At 35.8% G+C, this 21,863-nt stretch overlaps 1 protein-coding gene across 1 annotated transcript; it reads right to left on the bottom strand.

Moving 5' to 3' along the window:
• Positions 1-3,106: 3,106 nt before the first annotated feature.
• Positions 3,107-4,028, bottom strand: LOC115965832 (germin-like protein subfamily T member 2). The gene has a single exon (XM_031085127.1). The coding sequence runs from the start codon at positions 3,963-3,965 to the stop codon at positions 3,297-3,299; it is 669 nt and encodes a 222-aa protein (XP_030940987.1). The 5' UTR covers positions 3,966-4,028; the 3' UTR covers positions 3,107-3,296.
• Between the last annotated feature and the right edge of the window lie 17,835 nt (positions 4,029-21,863).

Genomic DNA, 21,863 nt, shown 5'->3' with positions numbered 1-21,863 from the left:
TCCCAGTATGTCACAAACCAATGATGCACGGATCCTAGTACGTGACTAATACACCAACTTGAGGAAGATGTTGGCTGAAAAGTTCTTCAGTTCATCAACAATGAAGATCAGGAAGCTCCTTGGTCACAAAACTCTTGACGTAAAGATGCAGTAGCTTCTATAGAGAATATGATGAACTAGAGCAAATTCTGTCTCCGATCACAATATGTATGGATTATTCTTTTGCAACACCTTGCATCACTTTGTGACGGCTCTTAAAATAATCCTTATATATGTCTAGGGTTGTGAGAAAAGAAACCCTACACAAATACTCAAGGATATGCGTGTAATCAGATCTGGAAAACCTAATTTCTTAATTCTCGACAGATACAGCTTGTGTCGAGTTTCTGTCGAGCTTCAGCAGTAATTCTCGATATAAAGGATTCTGTCAAGACTTCTGTCGAGTTTTAATGAACAACACTTTCTTCACTTATTTCATGGTCAGATTTGCATGGCTTAAATACTAAACTTGAACACTTGTTTCTTGAAGTACTAAACTCATCCTAGATCTACTCAATTACAAGTAAAATGTGTTTTGTCAAAGAATTAGCCAATTACATAAATATATTCCTAACAATTTTGAATAATATATTTGAAACTCAAACAGTTTAGTTGTACAAGAAAAACAAATTAGGAAACTATAACGCACAATAACATAATTTATCAAAATATGGACCGCCTAAAAAATGAATAATATCAATCAAACAAATCCAAATAATAAAATGATAATATATTTTTTGAGATAGATAAATGAAAAATAATTTTAGAAATTGTTTAATTTTTGGAGAGAACAAATCATTTTCCACAAAATTTAGAGAACAAAATATATATTATACCATAACTAAAATATAATTATCTATTCCTGCACATCGCATAGGTCTACGACTTGTGCTTTTATAATTCTAAGATAAAGTTATTGGTCTGCCAAAAGTTGAAGAAATGATTTTAAGAATGAGAGAAGCTATAGTAACCTATTAATTTTGTTGAATCATAATTTACACTCACACCTTAATCTGTTTTACTTTCTTATGCCTGTCATCGTTTCTTTGCAACCTCAATAGGTGTGTGTTTCTAATAAATTCATAGAAGTTTTATAAAAAGTGATAAATTGACTTTCTAAACCAAAGTTTTGCACGGCGCAGCTTGAAGCTGCCCTTCACTGTGTTATTAATTTTTTAGATTTCTGATATGTTGATATGGATCTAAAGTGTGGCTATTTCTAAATAATTGGCTTGACTACAAGAACTACACACATACGCATTCGTTCACATCTACAATAAAGCCATTCTATGATTTAACCCCCCCCCCCCTTTTTTTTGGCAAGCTACCATTTTTATCCCTAGATATATTAAGAGTTCAATTTCGTCCATCAACTTTTAATTGTTCCAATTTCGTTCCAACATTTTGAAAATGGTTGCATGTTACACTTGCTCCCACTTCCCTCAGAGAAATTGATTGATTTCTGTGAAATTCTTTTCAAATTGAGTGAATTTACTTTGATCCTTATTAATACAAAGAATAAAGAGTTTGAAGTGGGGGAAATTAGTACAACTTCCTGCAGTTAATGTTGACAAGCAGTGGGGAACAAGGTAACTTTGAACTTCGTTAGAACTTTAGCAACTAAATTGACACAATCAGTAGTTTAACGATGAAATTGAACGTTCTCACATGGTTCAGGACCAATATAGTTTGTTTGGCCTATTTTCAATTTTTCCCCCTTCACTTTATTCTTCTTTTTCTGCTTTACTAGTTCTTTCAAGAGCTTCCAACATGTATGTGAGCTTCTGTGTGCAACCATTGGCTTTTGTTATGCATGATTATGCCAACTCCTCTCACCATTTGGTGCCACCCTTCGACATGGGTGCACTCTACCACCCAAAATTCATTTATCCCTTTCAATTTGTAATGTTGGCTTGTATTTTATTCCCTAGGACCAAATCATCCTTGTCAGTTTTTTCTTACTCATTAGTCTTTTGGTGGATAGGCTCTTAAGAATTTGCTTTGAATATTATGTTATCCTCTTGTGAAGAGAATATCTTTTTATTATTATTGTATCAAAGATCCAAAAAGAAGACTTTTGGAATTATATGCTGTATGACTTTTGTAACGAATTGATTTGGTCTTTCAGATTCGTGCACAGTCATTTGATGCTTCTAGAATGATATTTGGATCACAAGCAATGAGGGAGTATGCTCAAAGCTCACAACCTGAATGACTGCATATGCATGTTGGTGGTAGTTTTGAAAGAGCAACATAATTTTGAGTGCGTTAGAAGATTAGAGAAGAATTAGTACTTAATCATTTATAATCAAAGGGCAACTGTGCTGTAGGTTTCTCCATGTCTGATGCTGAAGTGTGTTTCCTAGTCTCTTCTAATGTCCTAAAATTGTAATATGAAATCATATGTAGAAAATGCATTAATTTTTTTATTTATCATCTGACTGGATATGCTTTAGTTAATTGTATTAGTAGGCAGAAAGAATCTCCTAGTCCTAGGTTGATTTAATTCTTAAGCTGTGTAAGCAAAGGACTCTGCTTTCAGGGACTTAGTTGCAAATTCTTATTCATTGTTACAATATGTTACTAATTGATACAATTTCATGCCAAACTGTGTAATGAGAGAATTTTGCTTTCCAAAGTTTCTCTTTCGTTGTTAAGTATGTTACTAAATAGTACAAATTCATGTTTCAATAATGGTAATGAAATAAATTCAAATAAGGAAAAATTTTGGAGTCATTAAAATGGAACTAATGTTATATGTTACAAAATGAGCAATTGACAAATGCCATAGGAGATTATTTATTTATTATTTTTTCGAGAGAAGCCATTAAAGCCAATTTGAATCATTACTCTCCACTTAAAATGAAACCAAATGGAAATTAATTTGAGTTATAAATAATCCATGACAATTTGCTGTCAGTATGCGGGGTTTGATACAGTACACTTTTAGATTATAGTATCCGAATTCAGAGCAGAGGTATATTCTTCAAGGTATTTTTTTACAGTAAGGGAGATTCGATTGTGTTATTTAGAAGCCAATACTTCAACTTAGGTGAAAAATTTTATCATAAAATTCGTCAATAAACATAACAACATAGGCATAATCAAAACAACTAATTTTAAAGAATCAATCAATAATCAAAACAACATACACACATAACCTGAATAACACAGCCCAACAAAGGGAGGCAGGCAATCTCAAAAAGTATTGTTACACAATCTTCAAATCAGAGGGACCTTATCAGGAAGGCCATGGCTTAAGAACCAAATTTAGATTTTATGCTATTGACAACAGCATCGTCTACTTGGAACGCCTGAGTTAACACTTCATTAGGCATTGGGGGTTGTGAACCAAAGAGAGTTGTTGAGGAAATCACAACCCCTGGCATTTGACTATTGAAAGAAGTGAAGACAATACCTTTCCCGTTTCCAACATTCTTTTGGAAGTGTACAAGTCCCGTAGGAATGACAAAGACCTCTCCAGCAGTCAAAACCTTAGAGTAATACACATTGGAAGTTGTCACAAACCCCACAAGTATGCTCCCTTCAACAACCAAACCCATCTCAGCTGCACGAGGGTGAGTGTGTGGTGGATTAAGTCCTCCAGGGCCAAAGTCTACACGGTTCATTGAAATCCCAAGAGTGTTAACAGCAGGAAATGCAAGGACGTTTGCAGGAGTGACACTGAAGTTTAAGTTTGATGTGTTAGTGACACCCTCTTTGCTCAGATCAAAGAAAAAATCACTTGCATTAAGTTTTGAGGCAGGTATGCAAGGAAATCCGTTGATTGATATGGATGCATTCAAATCTGCAACACAAAAGTCCTGTAACGAATCAGGGTCAGCTGATAGGGAAGGCACCGGGAGAAGCAGTAACATTAGAAGGCAAGATAGCAGGTAGAGGGGTGAGTTTGATGATTTCATCATGGCTGCTAGAAACTCCTGTTTTTTAGAGAGTACAAGATTGTAAAAGATAAGTTTTTGGTTGGTTTTGTGGTTGAAGAATGAAGATCATGGTTCTATATATAACTCTCTTTCTATGTGAAAACCTCAATAGTCTTCTTAGTTTTGCTGATGCAGAGACATAGGAAGTGACACAAGCAGCAACAAAGTCCACTGAAGATGGCGGGCTGTCGTCAAAATATCTTTTAAATTTATTTGCAAATCGTGTCCCTCTTGGAAACTGTTAAGGATCAAAATGGAAAATCTTAGTTATTTTCTAAAGCTTTTTCATGGTCTAGAACATTTGTCTATTTTTGACAGTGTCAGATGAATAAAAAAATAATTTAAAATAGAGTATTCTCAACTAATCTTGAAGTAGATGGCTGTAAGGGAACAATTCAATAACTTAATGTGAATGGGGCCCTGGTTCTTTTGCAGTTTCAATTCATTGACTCCTTCAACCTTGAGCCTCTTTTCAATGAGCAGTAACTACATGATTGTGTGTTTCCTAAGAAGTTCCATGCTGATACAGGCAGATACATCATGGTTTGTCATCTGTGAAAGTTTCCACTTTCCGTGAACAACTACGGTTTTCCATTTATTAGGTTTAATCCATACCCCTTGGAGCTGCGTAGCTCAGTTGAACAAATCAAAGCAATTATCCGTTGTTTATTTTGACTTGCGAAGGTCCAAATGATTCAAGGTTATGTAGCAGCGTCCATTGCATCAGAATTCATGCCAGAAGGCAGTTGCTTCTTCAAATCATGTGTAATCCAATTTCAACACATGCCATATTTACTTTCAGACTATGGATCACATTGAGTAATGTTTTATTTATTTATTTATGAGAAAATTTGTGGACAATGTTTGTGCCACAAATGTGGTTGACTGGTAGATAAAAAGTGGGGCATTTGTGTAAAAGTGATAGATAATCATTTACAGTAGATAACATCAAAGCTATGTCAAAAAGTTATGAAACAAAAGTTGTGATCCTAGAATAACTCTTTATTTATTTATTTATTTATTTATTTATTTATTTTTGAGAAATAACTATTTATTTATTAGTGCTGCACGTCATATTAAGTAATTTCACCCAAGCATTTTGTTAGATATATAGGATAAAAAATTAACGGAATGTACTAATGACATAAAGTATAATGTTTTCAATAGTTTAGGGGGAAATTTTTTTGGATAGTTTAAGGATGAAAATTGAACTTCATGTCAATTTTTAGACTGAAAACAATATTTTGTTAAAAAGAATCTCTACAATGTATGCAATACATTTTCCCGTCACACTATAAAGTAAAATTATTATCATAATATACTTTGCTCATTCATTTTTGTTTTTACTCTCTAAAAAGAATTTCTTGTTTCCCTGTGAATTAGTAATAAAAGGGGCTAGATTTTGGTGCAATGGCCAGTGCTATTTGCCCAACTAATATGTTGTCGGTTCGAGCATGAGAATCTGAAAGTTCAAATATATGTATAAACACCCTTAAACGTTTAGACCCCCAAATTACAACTTAACCAATTCAAGCATTATGTCAAACAGCTAGTGTGCGGAAAATTAACATAAGCTATAATATGGAATTGGAAAAACTAACTAAGCCAAATTAAAATCTCAACCCACAGCAAATAATAAAAGGCAAAGATAAAGAGGAAGGAAGATGCAAACACAAAGACAACACGCGATATGTTATCGAAGAGGAAACCGAAGCCCTCGGCATAAAACCTCTCCGTCGCCCTCCAAGCGGTAAACAATCCACTAGAAAATGTAGTTGGGATACATGGACAGCAATAGACCTTCCAAGCTTAATCTACCAAGTGCACCTAAGCCCTCCAAGTTTCTTGCTCCAACGAGGTTGTGCCGAACCTATTTCTTTTCTAGCTTCCCGGATTCCGCTACTAGACCGTAGCATCAACCAATGAAGATTGGTTCCTTCCTAACTACTTCCCAGAAATCCAAACAGCCCTTTCACAATGATGAATATGGTGAGAACAGGGTTTGGTAAAATGCCTCTCAAGGATTTGACAATGGAGAGGAAGAGAGTTGAGGAATTTGAAAAGACTCTAATGTATAGATTGTGGGTGAATCAATCTTGTTTTTCTTTAGGATTTCTCTCTCAAAATTCTCTCTGGAAGCTCTCTTACATTTGTGGGTAAAAGGGGTATTTATACTGGAGTGAGAGAGGAATTTGAAACGTCAGGTTTTACAAAACAGGGGTGGCTCGCGACTTGATCTCGCGACTTGACTAAGTCACGAGATCCAGTTGCGAGATAACCGTATGGCCAGTTGTCCTGTTTTATCCTGTAGTGCTCCAGCTAGCATGACTGTTCACCTTCTAGCATGCTTGGCACGTGTGCTGCGTCTGGCGGCTTGCAGCCGTAAGTCACCCGCGAGGCCAAGCTGCGAGTCTCTGTTTTCTTGCACACTCTTGAGCAAACTTCACTCTATCTCACTCACTACCCTTACAACAAGCCCACCTAAATACAGGGTTACTAAATGCTTAAATACAAGCAAATTTGGCACGAAATAAAGCCAATTAGATGGTTGAATAAATTCAACCTTACAGAATCAGTTTCTCTAAAATTGAGGATGCGGCTCTCTACCAATCACCTCCCTTAGGCTTCAGAAAAGTGAGAACCTCAAGCATTGAATATGTCATTATTCTGATGTCGGTTACTACAAGAAATTCTATTAGGCGTAGATGTTTTCTTGTAAGGCAAGGCCATAGTATAAACGTTTGGAATGATCCTTGGATCCTGTGCCTACAAGAATCCTCTCCCAACTTCCCTTACACAAGAAAATGTGATTTGGTCGGAGAGAGATCTCCACTCTTTTTTGTCAAGTCCATATATTCGGCTGATAAACAGCACAGATTCAATAATTGTCATACCATCGTTTGGAAATCCTTATGACAAAGCATATTCCATGAAAGGTTAAAAATGTTGATGCTTCTTGTTACCCCTAAAAGCAGGATTAGTGAAAAGATCGGGAGGGAAGAAGACACATCAGCACATGGTATTCATGTGGTAGAAAGGCAGAATTGAGGTTCATTTGTTTTTAAGTTGTGATGTTATTCTCCAAAAAAAAAAATGAAAAAGTGATGTGGTAAGATTAGTGTGGTTTAGATCAGTTTTGGGCCAAAGATAAACAAAGTTGGTGTAGACTCAAGTCTTGGTTTGATTAAGGCTTCTGTATCCCAGATAGTGTGTTATTACAAGGAGGGCTTTCCAAAGATCAAACTCTTCTTATAGTGGCTGTGAGTCTGTGACCATGAACACGATTTGGAAATTCAGAAATAAATTGATGCTAACAAGTGAGCCTCTCAATCTTGATGGTTTTATTCAATAAATTCATTTGGACCATCAGAGATTCGAAGCCAAGACCCCTAAACCCCAACTTTGCATGCAAATTTCTAGACAAGTCTAGTGGGAAAGAGCACCTTACTCTTGTTGGAAAGCAAATGTTGATGCTTCTTGTTAGATGGTAAAGTTCATGTTGCGATAATGGTGATGAATTATGCAGGTGAATTCTTGAAAGCATTAGGTGAAAAGAATCTCATTTGTCTTTGCTTTAGTCAACATTCAACTCAATAAGAGAAAATCTCTTGTAATCTATATATATCCAAAAGCTAAAGCGTCGCATTTATTATTGCTACGTTCCTGTTGAACTACATTAGTGGCCACATCATCTACCTATTTCTCATTTCTTTCCACTACTTCCAACAATTATTTCTCTTATCCCCATTCTATTACTATAAGTTTTGGTTCTTCTTATCCCCATTCTATTACTATAAGTATGTCATTCTCTCTCCATTTCTATACATATTTTCCCACACGAAAAAGGTTAATACTCTCTCTCTCTCTCTCATGTTTTATTTTTGTGTGAATTTTTTTTATATCTCTACTTTCAATTGAAGTATTTATGTGTTCTTTAGAATTTTACTTTGGGTTGATGCAATTTGGTTTTTGTGTTTTTAAGTTATTATCTTCTCTCTTTTTTGTGATTGTTAAATGTTATTGTATTACATATAAAGATAGTTTACAAGAATATAATGTTATTCTATTGTATAGCATGGCTTGGATAATTTGGTGTTTGACTTATGACTATATTTTTTTATTTTGACGCTCCTTCTCATTTTATTTTCTATTTCTCTCCCGAAAATGGTGATTACTCTCTCTCTCTCTCTCTCTCTCTCTCTCTCTCTCTCTCTATATATATATATATATATATATATATATATACATACATATATAAAGAACTAGCATTCTTATTGAGACTAATTCTCATAGAGAAGAAAATAGATTTATGAATGGAATCAAATATGCAATATTTAAAAACAAAAATATTCGATTATTGGGTAAAAATCAATATACTTCTAATGTCAAAGCGAGATTAACTAGGAGAGAAATAAAGTATTGGGTCGAACACTTCTTTGGTGTCAAGGTAATAGTTATGAATAGTTATCAACTCTTAGGAAAAGGTAGAAGAATTAGACCTATAATGGGATATACAATGCATTACAAACATATGATCATTATGATTTTTGATTTTAATATAATACTTAGTTATTTTGGAAGTGAGATTTTGATTTTATATCAAAATAAAACCATGGCTATGTATTTGAATGTGTCTATCAACTATTAAAACCGCCCTAGATGAATATGTTTAGACAATATTTTTGTTTCAATTTTTCATTAATTTATTATTTAGTTATAACTTTAAAACTAAAGTAGATGAATATGTAAAGTTAAAACTGTTTGAGATGAATTTGTAAAGCTAATATATTTATATATTTAGTATTACCAAAAAATTAAAAGTAAAAAATAAGTAATAAAAAGAATAATGATGTGGCGAATGAGAAGGCTCAACAAGAGTGTAGAACCAAAAATGCGATATGAAGATCCAGTTAAAGACAATTAAATCTTAATAAATAAAGGGTCTATAGTAAAAAAAAAAAAAAAAAAAAAAAAAAAATGTTTGATCACGTTCTCTTTATGTTGTTAAACAAATTATTTTCTTTCATTCAATAGGTGAAGTGTTCAATTTTAGACATAAATTCTACTTTTTTCCTACATATTATTTTAAATATTAAATTTATAATATGATATAGTCTCCTAGGAATGTCTAAAAAATATGTAATTTCAATCTCATGTATCTATATTAGTAAACAAAATTCAATCAATAGTTCAAAGCTACTTCTACGATAAGAGAAATTATAAATATAATAATCTATTTTCAAGAGAATGAAAATTTTTGTTGAATTAAAATGAATTGACCCCTTTGGAAAATTAATTAATTACCTAAGTTAATTAATTAGTCAAATTACATGCAATAGTGTGGTAGCACAAACAAATTACCAAATAACTAAATGCAGCGAAAATTAAATTTGACACAGGATATTTGTTTACAAATGGAGAAAACCACCGAGACAAAACCCCACCGGGTGAATTTAAGGTCACCACTCTCAAGAATCCACTATTATCAATCACAAGTGATTACAAGTAAATGGAATCCTAGTACCCAATACCAATCTACAGTTGAACCCTTACCCCGATACCCAATTGAATTTGTATTGTTGCAGCAATCTCTACGTTCAATGCACGAATCCTAGTACGTGACTAACCAATGATGCACGGATCCCAGTACGTGACTAACACACCAACTTGAGGAAGATGTTGGCTGTAAAGTTCTTCAGCTCATCAACAATGAAGATTAGGAAACTCTTAGGCCACAAAACCCTTGGCGTAAAGACATAGTAGCTTCTACAGAGAATATGATGAACTAAAACAAATTCTGTCTCCAGTCACAATATGCATGGATTATTCTTTTGCAACACCTTGTATCACTTTGTGACAGCTCTTAAAATAATATTTATATATGTCTAGGGTTATGAGAAAAGAAACCCTACACAAATACTTAAGGATATATGTGTAATCAGATCTGGAAATCCTAATTTTGTAATTCTCGACAGATACAGCTTGTGTCAAGCTTCTGTCGAGTTTCAGCAATAATTCTCGATAGAAAGGATTCTGTCGAGCATTAATGAATAACACTTCCTTTACTTGTTTCTTGGTCAGATTTGCATGACTTCAATACTAAACTTGAACACTTGTTTCTTGAAGTACTAAACTCATCCTAGATCTACCCAATTATAAGTAAAGTACGTTTTGTCAAAAGATTAGTCAATTACATAAATATGTTCCTAACAATTTCCCCATTTGGCAATCCGTAACAAAACCACAACAAACAAATAAACCATGAGAGGAGTCTTAAATCACTAAACTCATAATCACTTGTTGAAATACAAAATAAATCTAACCCTAACATAAACACTTGAAAAACTTTGCAAGAAGAGAGTTCATGGCATGGTAGACTTTCACAATCTGTCTTTCTGAAATGCTTAAACAAAACTCATCAAGGCATCATGTGTGAAACAGAAATACAGATTGCATACGTAAAGAAACATGTGTATAAAGAGAAAAAAGAAACAACACATGTAGAGATAGGTGAAGAAAAAAGTACATCGTCATATATATGAAAAGAGAAGTATAATGTATGTCATAAATAAATGGTTACAAGACCAATATACAAGAGGCTAATGTAAAGAAAGAAAAGAAAAAATACATGTAAATCTCACTACATCCCTTAAAAGATATACACACTCCCCCTAACAAAAAACAGTCCTATACTAACTCTACCCCTTAGTACAAGACTACTCTCAAACCCAAAGCTACTCCCCCTTTTTGTCACGAGTGACAAAGGGTAAGTCACTGAGAGGTCGTCATCTAGTCATCACCGGAAAAGCTAACATCCTCATCCACATCATCACCAGCATCGTCATCCTCATCAACCGAAGCCTCTGGAGAAGGAGTTGGAGAAGCAGCGAAACCACCAAGGTAAGCGTGTCGACGGGCAATGCGACTGACTCGGGTGTTAATCTTACACATCTCATCTGTGAGATAGTCAAGATGTCCACCAAAGTCAGCCTCCATCCACTGAAGCTGTGCCATGATGGCTTCTAAGGTCACACCAGCTGCCGAAGAAGAAGGAACAGAGGTGGAAGGAGTTGAAGAAGAGTGAGGAATAGCAAAAGCTATAGGATCAATCGTTTCCAATCGTGGCTGCTTCGGTCGAAGCTGGGCCTCGCTTTATCGAACATAACCAGCGCTGATAGCACCCATGGTGGTGAAGTAAGGAGAATTAGGAATAGGAATGGAGAAGTGTCGAAGGATATGCGTGATAGCCAAAGGAAAGATGAGCTTATCACGTGTAGCCGTATCCTGATACACATCAAGGATAGATGTGATGAAATGAGAAGGGAAGTCAATAGAGAGGTCCTTAAGAAGAGACAAAAGAAAGCGAGCACATGGCTCAGTGATAGAGTTATAGTGAGACAAAGGAGTAAGAGTAAATGTCATCACCAAGTTAAGGAGTAAGAGTAAATGTCATCACCAAGTTAAGGAACCTCGGGCCTTTGGCAAAACCCAAGCATAGGGTGTTTTGCTTACCACCCTATATGGAAGGTGTCTCACAAAAGTGAGATAGAAGCTCATCTCTGGACATAATCCAAAGACGCTCACAACCGGGGTAGTCAAGATGCGCTACTTGCAGAACATGTAGTACCTTGAATATAAGATCTGGAGTGACGACGATACGTGTACATCAGAATGTCGTGGCAAAACGAGGTACAGAGGTATTGATACTGTGTATATTGGAGTAAAATTTCTATATAAACATGATGGGACACCTCATGGGTCTCTCAAGTAGAGATTCCCAGCCCCGAATCCGAATGACAAAGGGGAGAAGAGTGTTGGAAAATTCTGACAAAATAACATGGCGCTCCGAATGAACGCCACGTTTCTGAAAGTTCTCTAAGAAGTCCTTTCAGGCCTTCTCATCATGGAACCGAACATGGAGAGGAGGGATAGGATCAGATGAAGAAGACCCGAAACCAAAAGGATTCTAAGGCGGAGTGGATTTATGCGCTTTGGGTGCCATGACACGGTCTATCTGCGAGAGAGAGAGAGAGAAGAAAAAGACCAGAGCACAATCACAACCAGAAACTAAGAAAGGAAAGAAAAGATACGTATGCATGAAATATGCATGAACATGTGACGTGCAAAATTTAAGGCATCATGGGCAGAACCCAATCCAAACCTACCAGCACACAATCAACAATAATCAAACACACATCTAAAATGAATGAAACATTGTTATAATGCAACGAAAATGCAATGCATGAACATATAACATTAAAACAACACAACCCAACCTAAAAATTTCACAAAAATCTCAAAAACCCTAAAAATTTGTCAAAAACCCAAAACCTAGGTCTAAAATGCATGAATGCATGTAAAATGAGTGTTTAAGAACACTTACCAAGTGATTAAGGCTTGAACAAGGCCGAAAATCACATGGGTAGAGAGATTTTAGTGAGAAAAGAGTGTTTTGGGCGAGAGAGAAAAGATTCTATCGAGAGAGAAGTGAAAAAATGAGATTTGATACGCACCTCTACTTTAAATATAAAACATAGCTCGATGGATCGAGGTATCTATCGAGATTTGTCGAGCAATAAATCTCGACAGAAATGAATCTGTCAAGGTGCTGACGAGAATCTGTCAACGGCAAAATCACCTCGATGGATTGAGAATCTGTCGAGAAGCTATCAGCCAGACAAAGAGCTCAGAAAATTGGCTCGATGGATCGAAGAAGCTGTCAAGAATCTATCGAGGAGAAACCCAAAAGTCTCGATGGATCGAGATTCTGTCAAGATCCATCGAGAAAAGGAGAAAGAAGGGCTCGATAGAGGTGAATCTATTGAGGATCTGTCGAGAAGCTATCGAGCTTGAAGAAAAAAGGTTTTTCAAAGAAGGGAAAAATGCATAGAGATCAAAGCAACAAGCAAGCAACTCAACCAAAGATCCAACCAATATAATAAGCTTTCAAAACATCTCTCAACATATATGCAAAGCATTCATAGATCCAAAACACACACACGCACTAAACAAGCCTAACTAATTTTATATTTCAAAAACAAGTTAAGACAGTTTAGTGAGCATATATTAACATCTGTATTCCTTGTGATGGCCAAATCACATTGTACCTGCACATGTATCAAAAGTAGTAAAGAGTTTACATGTTATGTGTGAAAACATAACAAGACTGCATAAGTGTCTCATTTTATGAAGATTTGAGACTAGAGAGAATCAAATACACTCATACACAATCATAACTGCTTGATGGGAACTATAACCTTCGAGATACATCCTATAACTTCTACATCTCCTAGAAACGCGCTTGCAACCATATTTAAAAGCATTTTGATTCTTTTTGCTTTTATTTTTCTTTGCATATTTTCTTTTTGAACAAATCATGCATGGGCATATAAGAGAGAAAAGAAATACCCAATTATGTAAGCCAAAACATCACAATGGTGAGATGGTTATTTACGCCTTTCTCTTAGGATTTTCTAGTCCTTCCCGTCAAAAAAAAGTGATATGAGTGTTAAATATAGAAGATTACTTAATCATACTCATTACAAACACGAGCCACAAAGCTCACTTGCTTAGTTGCGCATTGAGATGCTCATCTAAGTTACAAAAGATACAAAGTTTAGAAAACTTTGTTTCAATGGCCATTCAAAGTACACAAGTACCAATATACACATACACACACTGTTTTTGTATTTTTTTTCAATTTTTCAATTTTTTTATGAAGAACAAATAAAGCAAAAGCTAAAAACAACCAAAACAAAACAAGAAGGAAAAAACACACAAAGCATAAAACTAGACTGACTTAAAACAAGAAAGCAAACCACACAAGTAATGCATAACCATAAGGGAAGAGAGAAAAAGTGACTGAAATCACTTTGAGCCTTTTTCTTTCCACACCTTGGAAGAACATTCCTTTTTGTGAACGTATGATTCGGAGGTAAGGGGGAAGAATTGAAATCGTTCAAGTTTGAAAGGAACATGAGGGACTTAAGAAGATCTCCAAGAGGAGTAAAAGATGATGGAAACTGATTCTGGTTTCTGGACGAGAGCATAATATTGCCTTTTGAGTTGCTAACCACTTGTAGCAATTTGGACGAGTATGCCCTAAAGCTCCACAGTGATGACAGAAATACGACTTCTTTTGTTGAGACTTTTTATTGTTTTCCCTTTTTGTCCTTAGGTTTTTAGCCTCTTTCTTTTCAACCTTAAAGGGTGCTCCTAAAATAGATTTGTCTTTATCTAAGTTCTCATTAGTTATTTCAGTTTTAGCTTCATCATACTTAGAATTAACATTATTAGCAAGTGAGACAAACACAATTGTGCTAGATGAGGCAATATTAGGAGAAGAGAAATCATACCCCAAACCGGTTTTATCATAAGCAGCTTCCTGAAAGCTTAGCATCTCATCGAGCTTTGCACTGGAAGTCCTCTCCAATTGAGCTCTAACCTGAAACAGTTCCGCTTCAAGCTTCTTTGTCATTTCAGCAAGGAAGTTATTCTCGAACCACAAAGCTCCAATGGTTTGATTTGCTTCATCAACCTTTGTAGAGAGCTCCTTTTAATCTAGCTCCACATCACTCAACTTCTTGGTAGCCAGCCTATACAATTTCTCATGCTTCTCGGAAACCTTGTACAACTTAGCATAGGCTGTATGGATGTCATCTTGATCGTCCATTTTCTCAAATTTTGATTCCAAGTCCTATTCTTCATCTACTGCTTCTACGATCCCCTCAGTAGGATCCACTGTGATAGTGAAGGCACTTAAGATTCCCTTGTCATCACTGTCATCTTACTCAATCTTAGGCTCGGTGTCACTCAAGGTAGCAGCAAGAGCCTTGCTTTTCCCAATTGACTTAAGATATGTTGGACATTCTTGTTTTATGTGTCCAAAACCTTGACATCCAAAGCACTTTGGTTTAGAGGGAATAGTGTACTAACTACCATTCTTAGCATCCTTCTTTCCTCTGTCTTGGCTTTTAAATTGAGAAGAACTGGATTGCTTGCAGTCCTTATCAAATCCTTTCGCATTGGAATTCTTCATGAACTTCTTGAATTGCTTAGTAACGTAGAACTTCATCATGGAATCTTCATCATCTGAAGACTCATCAGTCTCGTTACTTTTGGCATTCAGTGCCATGCTCTTACTTTTGTTTCCTTTTCCAATTCTAGTCAAACCCAATTCATAAGTTTGCAAGTTGCCAACCAACTCCGTCAAAGGAATTTTATCAATGTCCTTTGATTCTTTAATAGCAGTGATCTTGGCATGGAATCTCTCAGGTAGAAATCTGAGCACCTTTCTCACAATCTTGGGTTTCGGAATCTATTCTCCAAGATTAAATGTTGAGTTGACTATGTTCTTCAACTTGGCATAGAACTCATCAAATGACTCATCCTCCTCCATCTTAATCTCCTCAAAGCTTGTAGTAAGCCTTTGGAGCTTAGAATCCTTGATAGCTTTAATTCCTTCATAGGTAGTCTGAAGAATGGTCCACGCTTCTTTAGCAATTTCAGTTGAGGATATTTTCTTGAACTCCTCATTGGTCACCGCACTGAATATGGCATTCAATACTCTGCTGTTGAAGTTTGCCACTTTGATCTTCGCCTCATCCCAATCAGCCGGTACTTCCTTTGGCATAGTCCAGCCAGTCTCCACAGCTTGCCACATCTTCTCATCTAAAGACTGCAAGATTTTCCTCAATCCATGACAAACAGAGGTCAATGGATCATATAGCAAAGATTAAACTTAATCAAAGTGTACCCGCTCTAATACCACTTGTTGGGTTAAAATGAATTGACCCCTTTGGCAAATTAATTAATTACCCAAGTTTATTAATTAGTCAAATTACATGCAATAGCATGGTAGCATAAACAAATCACCAAATAACTAAATGCAACGGAAATTAAATATAACACATGTGATTTGTTTACGAATGGAGAAAACCACAAAGGCAAAACCCCACTGGGTGAATTTTAGATCACCATTCCTAAGAATCCACTATTATCAATCGCAAGTGATTACAAATAAAAGGAATCCCAATACCCAATACCAACCTATAGTTGAACTCTTACCCTAATTCCCAATTGGACTTGTATTGTAACGGCAATCTCCCCATTCAATGCACGAATCCCAATATGTGACTAACCAATGATGCACAGATCCCAATATGTGACTAACACACCAACTTAAGGAAGATGTTGGCTAAAAAGTTCTTTAGTTCATCAACAATCCTTGCTCACAAAACACTTGGTGTAAAGATGTAGTAGCTTCTATAGAGAATATGATGAACTAGAGCAAATTTTGTCTCTGGTCACAATATGTACGGATTATTCTTTTGCTCTTTATATATGTCTAGGGTTGTGAGAAAAGAAACCCTACACAAATACTCAAGGATATGCGTGTAATCAGATCTAGAAAACCTGATTTCGTAATTCTCGATAGAAAGGATTCCGTCGAGACTTCTGTCGAGTTTTAATGAACAACACTTCCTTTACTTGTTTCTTGGTCAGATTTGCATGGCTTCAATACTAAACTTGAACACTTGCTTCTTGATGTACTAAACTCATCCTAGATCTACTCAATTACAAGTAAAATGCGTTTTGTCAAAAGATTAGCCAATTACATAAACATATCCCTAACAATTTTGAATAATATATTTGAAACTCAAACAGTTTAGTTGTACAGGAAAAACAAATTAGGAAATTATAATGCACAATAACATAATTGATCAAAAATGGACCGCCTAAAAAATGAATAATATCAATCAAACAAATCCATCCCCAAAATTACATCATAGTCATACATGTCCATCAAAATCAAGTCTGCTAACATTTCCCTATGCTCAATTTGGATGACACAAGACTTAAGCATAGAATTACACATCAAAGAATCACCCATAAGTGTAGCCACAAACAAGTCATAATCCATAAGTCCAAGTTTCCTATCATATAACTTAGCATATCGAGAGGAGATGAAAGAGTGTGTAGATCCAGAATCAAATAGAGTTTTAGCAAAGTTTGAGAATAATGGGAGGATACCTGTAACCACAGTATCCGAAGCTTGAACGTCTTATGGTGTGAGTGCAAACACTCTCCCTTGTGCTTTCCTCCTCTGATCATTCTTTCCAAGTTGTGCCATTGAGTTTTGTTGAAGAGATGTACAGCTTCTAGCTAAGTGTCTTGTCTTCCCACAATTATAACAAGCCTTTCCTTCAAAGAAACACGGCTTATCTCCATGAAACCTTCCACATGTAGGGCAAGCATTTGAATTTCTACCTTGAGCATTCTAGGGTGGATTCTTATTTTCTAGCTTATTTGATGATGAATTACTCCCAGACCTCCTAAAAGATCCTTTCTTGTTCCAATGACCTTGAGCATTGCCTTGTCGAAAGCCTGTCTGTCCAATGTTTCTAGGTGGGTTCTCCTTCCTAACATTGTTCTTGAAATCTTCCTCCAGTCTCATAGCTCTCTTAACTGACTCTGCATAATTATCAACCCCTGATGCAATCAGATGGTGTCGAAGTCTCTCATTCAACCCCTTTTGAAATCTGCTTGCTTTCTTCGCCTCAGTAAGGATTAAGTGGGGTCCAAAGCGAGATAACTCGATGAATTTAGCTGCATACTGCTCAACAGTCATACTTTCTTGCACCAAATTAGCAAATTTCCTCTCTTTTCATTCCCGAACCACCTCAAGGAAGTAATTATCACAGAAAACCCCTTTAAATTTCTCCCAAGTGATGGGATTTCTCTCAATGTCCATTCCCTCCAAAATGGCTTTAATGGATCTCCACCAACGCTCAGCTTCTCCAATCGACTTGAAAGTTGCAAACCGCACCTTTTGAGAGTCAATGCAATCTAAAGCTTCTAACAATTTCTCCATTTGCAAGAACCAGCTCTCAGCTTCTGTAGGATCTGGCTTCCCATCAAAGGAAGGGGGATTTTGCTTCATAAAAGTCTCAAAAGAGCAACCAGCCTTTGCCTTTACTCTACCTGCGCCTCTACTAGCAACATGGGCCAACCTGTCCAACAGTTGGGCAGCAGTTTCATCCAAAGGATCAATGTGTGTCATCCTAAGATGTTCATTATTTTTCACGTCTTGAGTGACTTCAGCCTCAGTATCAACCCTTGCTTTGGTTGGCCTTCGCAAATTAACAATAGGTTCCTCGCTATTGGAATTAGCTACTCTCTTCTTTTTAGGTGGCATGATACCTAGTTAACAAGGAAATCAAGAAATATAGATGATGCAACAATTATTATTACTAAACATAAGAAGTAACATTGCTAAGATTATTTAAAATGTCTCATCAAACATAACCCAAATACCAAATGCTCTGACAAAAAATCAAGATCATAACCTAGTTTTCAAGTGTCTACAAAATCATAACCTAGTTTCAAGTATCTACAAAATCATAACCTACTTTTCAAGTGTCTACAGAATCATAACCTAAGCTCTGATACCACAATTGTAACGCCCCTAAATCATAAGCAATAAAAGTCTATTTAATCTGAATAATCCATAAAAATATTAAATAAAAGAAACCAGCAACCTTAAATCTCATCACAAATGTCAGAGCTCTAATTCACCAAATACAAAACATCCTCAAAATAATTCTCCAATACAATGTTTAATGCCATAAAAATAATAATAAAATCCTCAGTTCCACAAAATAGTTCGTAACTGCTGTCTCCCAAGAATCTCTACTCCAATAATCCCTCTAATGTATCTGTAATGTGAAATAAAGAGGGGGTGAGATAACTCAATAAGTGGAATTCACTAACATTGGGGTGTGGGAACAAACCTTTCAAATAAATAATACTTACAACAATTTCATAACTTGTAACTCATCAGTATTTCACATTAAAAAAAAAAAAAAAAAAAAAAAAACATCTTTATATTGTGAGCCATCATAATATATATATATATATATATATATCAATACCATCATATAAACAATTACCTAGACTTTTCTCGTAGTCAACGTTTACACCCCATTGACAGGGTTGTGCTATCCCCTTTTTGGGACTGGAACCTCATTTTCTTCTCTTTTCTTAAGGATGGCTCCTTTGGAACCTAAAAGTGCACTCCCTTGCTAAGGAGCTTCCTTTTTGGATCCTCAACAGTATACTCCCTTACTAAGGAGCTATCAAAGGTGCACTGTCCCATTTTCTGGGGTCGTCCCTTGCTAAGAACTAACTGCAGTATGATTGTCCCTTGCTATGGACTAAATACAATACTTAGCTTTTAATCACGACTTGCCATAGGTTTTCAAAACATATTCAAGATGCTCACAAAAATAATCCATTCATAATTCTAAAAAATAGAAGGATATATTCACACATATAAGTTTAAATAAATTTAGGTTGTCCCACAATTTTTTCATAAAACTAATAGTCAATATGCACATCAAACATTTATAAAATATCAACTTATATATAGAATATCAACATATTTCTTTGATATAAAATAGTTTAATAATCAACATTGTTTTGGGAAAACCCCCAAAATTAATAAACACTACTTACCTCTTAGGTGCAAAAATAAAGGAAATCAACCTCCCTTGAATCACAACAATTCAGTAGAATTAGAACCTAACAACACCAAAAATAGGTTCATCAATACACAATTTCCCACTTAAAAATCTATTTTCACACTTAAACGATTTCATCCTAAACAATACTAATATATCCAAAATTCTCCATTTATTCACTTAACTATCCAATTCACTTTCAACTTTGATCAGATTTTTGGACTTAAAAATATTACTGTCTAATCAACTTTTTCCATTAACGTAATCATAGGTATTCATGAAACTTCAGTATGACTGAATGATAGATATTTGATTAATCTAATATATATATAGTTAAAGCCAATATTATTCTTAATATATTAATCCCATGGCCAGCCCATTATTCCTTTAATACCGCCAAACTTATTGATAGAGCTGGACAAGTTTTGAACATTGGCAAGCCCACGACAATACATGAGATGGAATTGGCTTGAGCATGGTCAGCCAATCTGAAAGAGACAAACCAGCATGGCCATATGCTGAACTAGAATTACAAGCTTGTCACTATATCTTTTCGTTGGCAGAGTAACCATATTTCTATTGGTACTATATTTTATCCATCTAAATTAAAAGCTACAAAGTACCCTTCCTGACATATAGCTATTTACATCATTCCCAATCTAATATAATAACAATATAGGATCTTTTCCCTTAATGTAGGGATAGGTGGAGATTCATGAGACCAACGTCTCTTAGTTCCTTTCCATGACACATGCCTATATGTACTTGCCTAGTCTAAGTATGATAACAATCATAGGAGTCCTATTTCCATTAATTTAGTCATAGAAACCATACATGTAGTTTCTTCTCACAGCCACGGTGACGGAAGGCAAAGTTCAGTAGTCAGCTGAAGCAAAAAGGAAGCCTCCATCAGTAAAATACACGTGTGACTAAAGAGGAAGAAGGCTAGGGTTTTCAAGGCCCATATATTTACTTATGCCACCTCACTTGGGCTTCATATCCCATAGTATTATTATTTTTAATATCTTAGGCCCAAATCAATTTAATCCATTTAATTGTAGGCCTCCTTTATAATTTACGTATAATAATTAAATTGGTATCAAAATTATGGGGTGTTACATACACACACGTATTTGTTCACATCTACAATAAAGCCATCCTATGATTTACCCCCCCTTTTTTTTGGCAAGCTACCATTTTTATTGTAGTAACCCAAAAAGGAGGTCTTGCATTCCATTGAATCCCACATCGCCTAAAGAAGCACATGAGAATGTGTTTATAAGGAATGACCTCCCTTCAATGTGTAGAGATCTTTTCCACCACTATTGTGTACTTTGGGGGAGAACAAAACCGTGAGGGGTATGAGGGCCCAAAGCGAACAATATCTACACAGGCGAGGTGGGGTCGTTACAGATGGTATCAAAGCCATGCCCTAACCAGAAGTGTGGGCCCCACACGCAAGGACGCGTGTGCCTGTAAGGGGGGTGGATTGTAGTGACCCAAAAAAGGGGGTCTTGCATTCCATGGAATTCCACATCGCCTAGGAAAGCATATGGGAATGTGTTTATAAGGAATGGTCTCCCTTTAATGTGTAAAGGCCTTTTCCCCCACTGCTGTGTGCTTTGGGGGAGAACAAAACCGCGAGAGTTATGGACCCCGAAGCGGACAATATCTACACAAGATGTGTAAAGGGCTTTTCCCCCACTGTTGTATACTTTGGGGGAGAACAAAATCGTGAGAGGTATGAGGCCCCAAAGCGGACAATATCGACACAGGCGGGGTGGGGTTGTTACATTTATCCCTAGATATATTAAGAGTTCAATTTCGTCCATCAACTTTTAATTGTACCAATTTCGTTCCAACATTTTGAAAATGGTTGCATGTTACACTTGCTCCCACTTCCCTCAGAGAAATTGATTGATTTCTGTGAAATTCTTTTCAAATTGAGTGAATGTACTTTGATCCTTATTAATACAAAGAATAAAGAGTTTGAAGGGGGAAAATTAGTACAACTTCCTGCAGTTAATGTTGACAAGCAGTGGGGAACAAGGTAACTTTGAACTTCGTTAGAACTTTAGCAACTAAATTGACACAATCAGTAGTTTAACGATGAAATTGAACGTTCTCACATGGTTCAAAACCAATATAGTTTGTTTGGCCTATTTTCAATTTTTCCCCTTCACTTTATTCTACTTTTTCTGATTTACTAGTTCTTTCTAGAGCTTCCAACATGTATGTGAGCTTCTGTGTGCAACCATTGGCTTTTGTTATGCATGATTATGCCAACTCCTCTCACCATTTGGCGCCACCCTTCGACATGGGTGCACTCTACCACCCAAAATTCATTTATCCCTTTCAA

The sequence above is a fragment of the Quercus lobata genome, chromosome 10 (assembly GCF_001633185.2).
Source record: "Quercus lobata isolate SW786 chromosome 10, ValleyOak3.0 Primary Assembly, whole genome shotgun sequence".
NCBI classification, from domain to species: Eukaryota; Viridiplantae; Streptophyta; class Magnoliopsida; order Fagales; family Fagaceae; genus Quercus; species Quercus lobata.
This window is presented reverse-complemented; position numbering and strand designations above follow the sequence as displayed.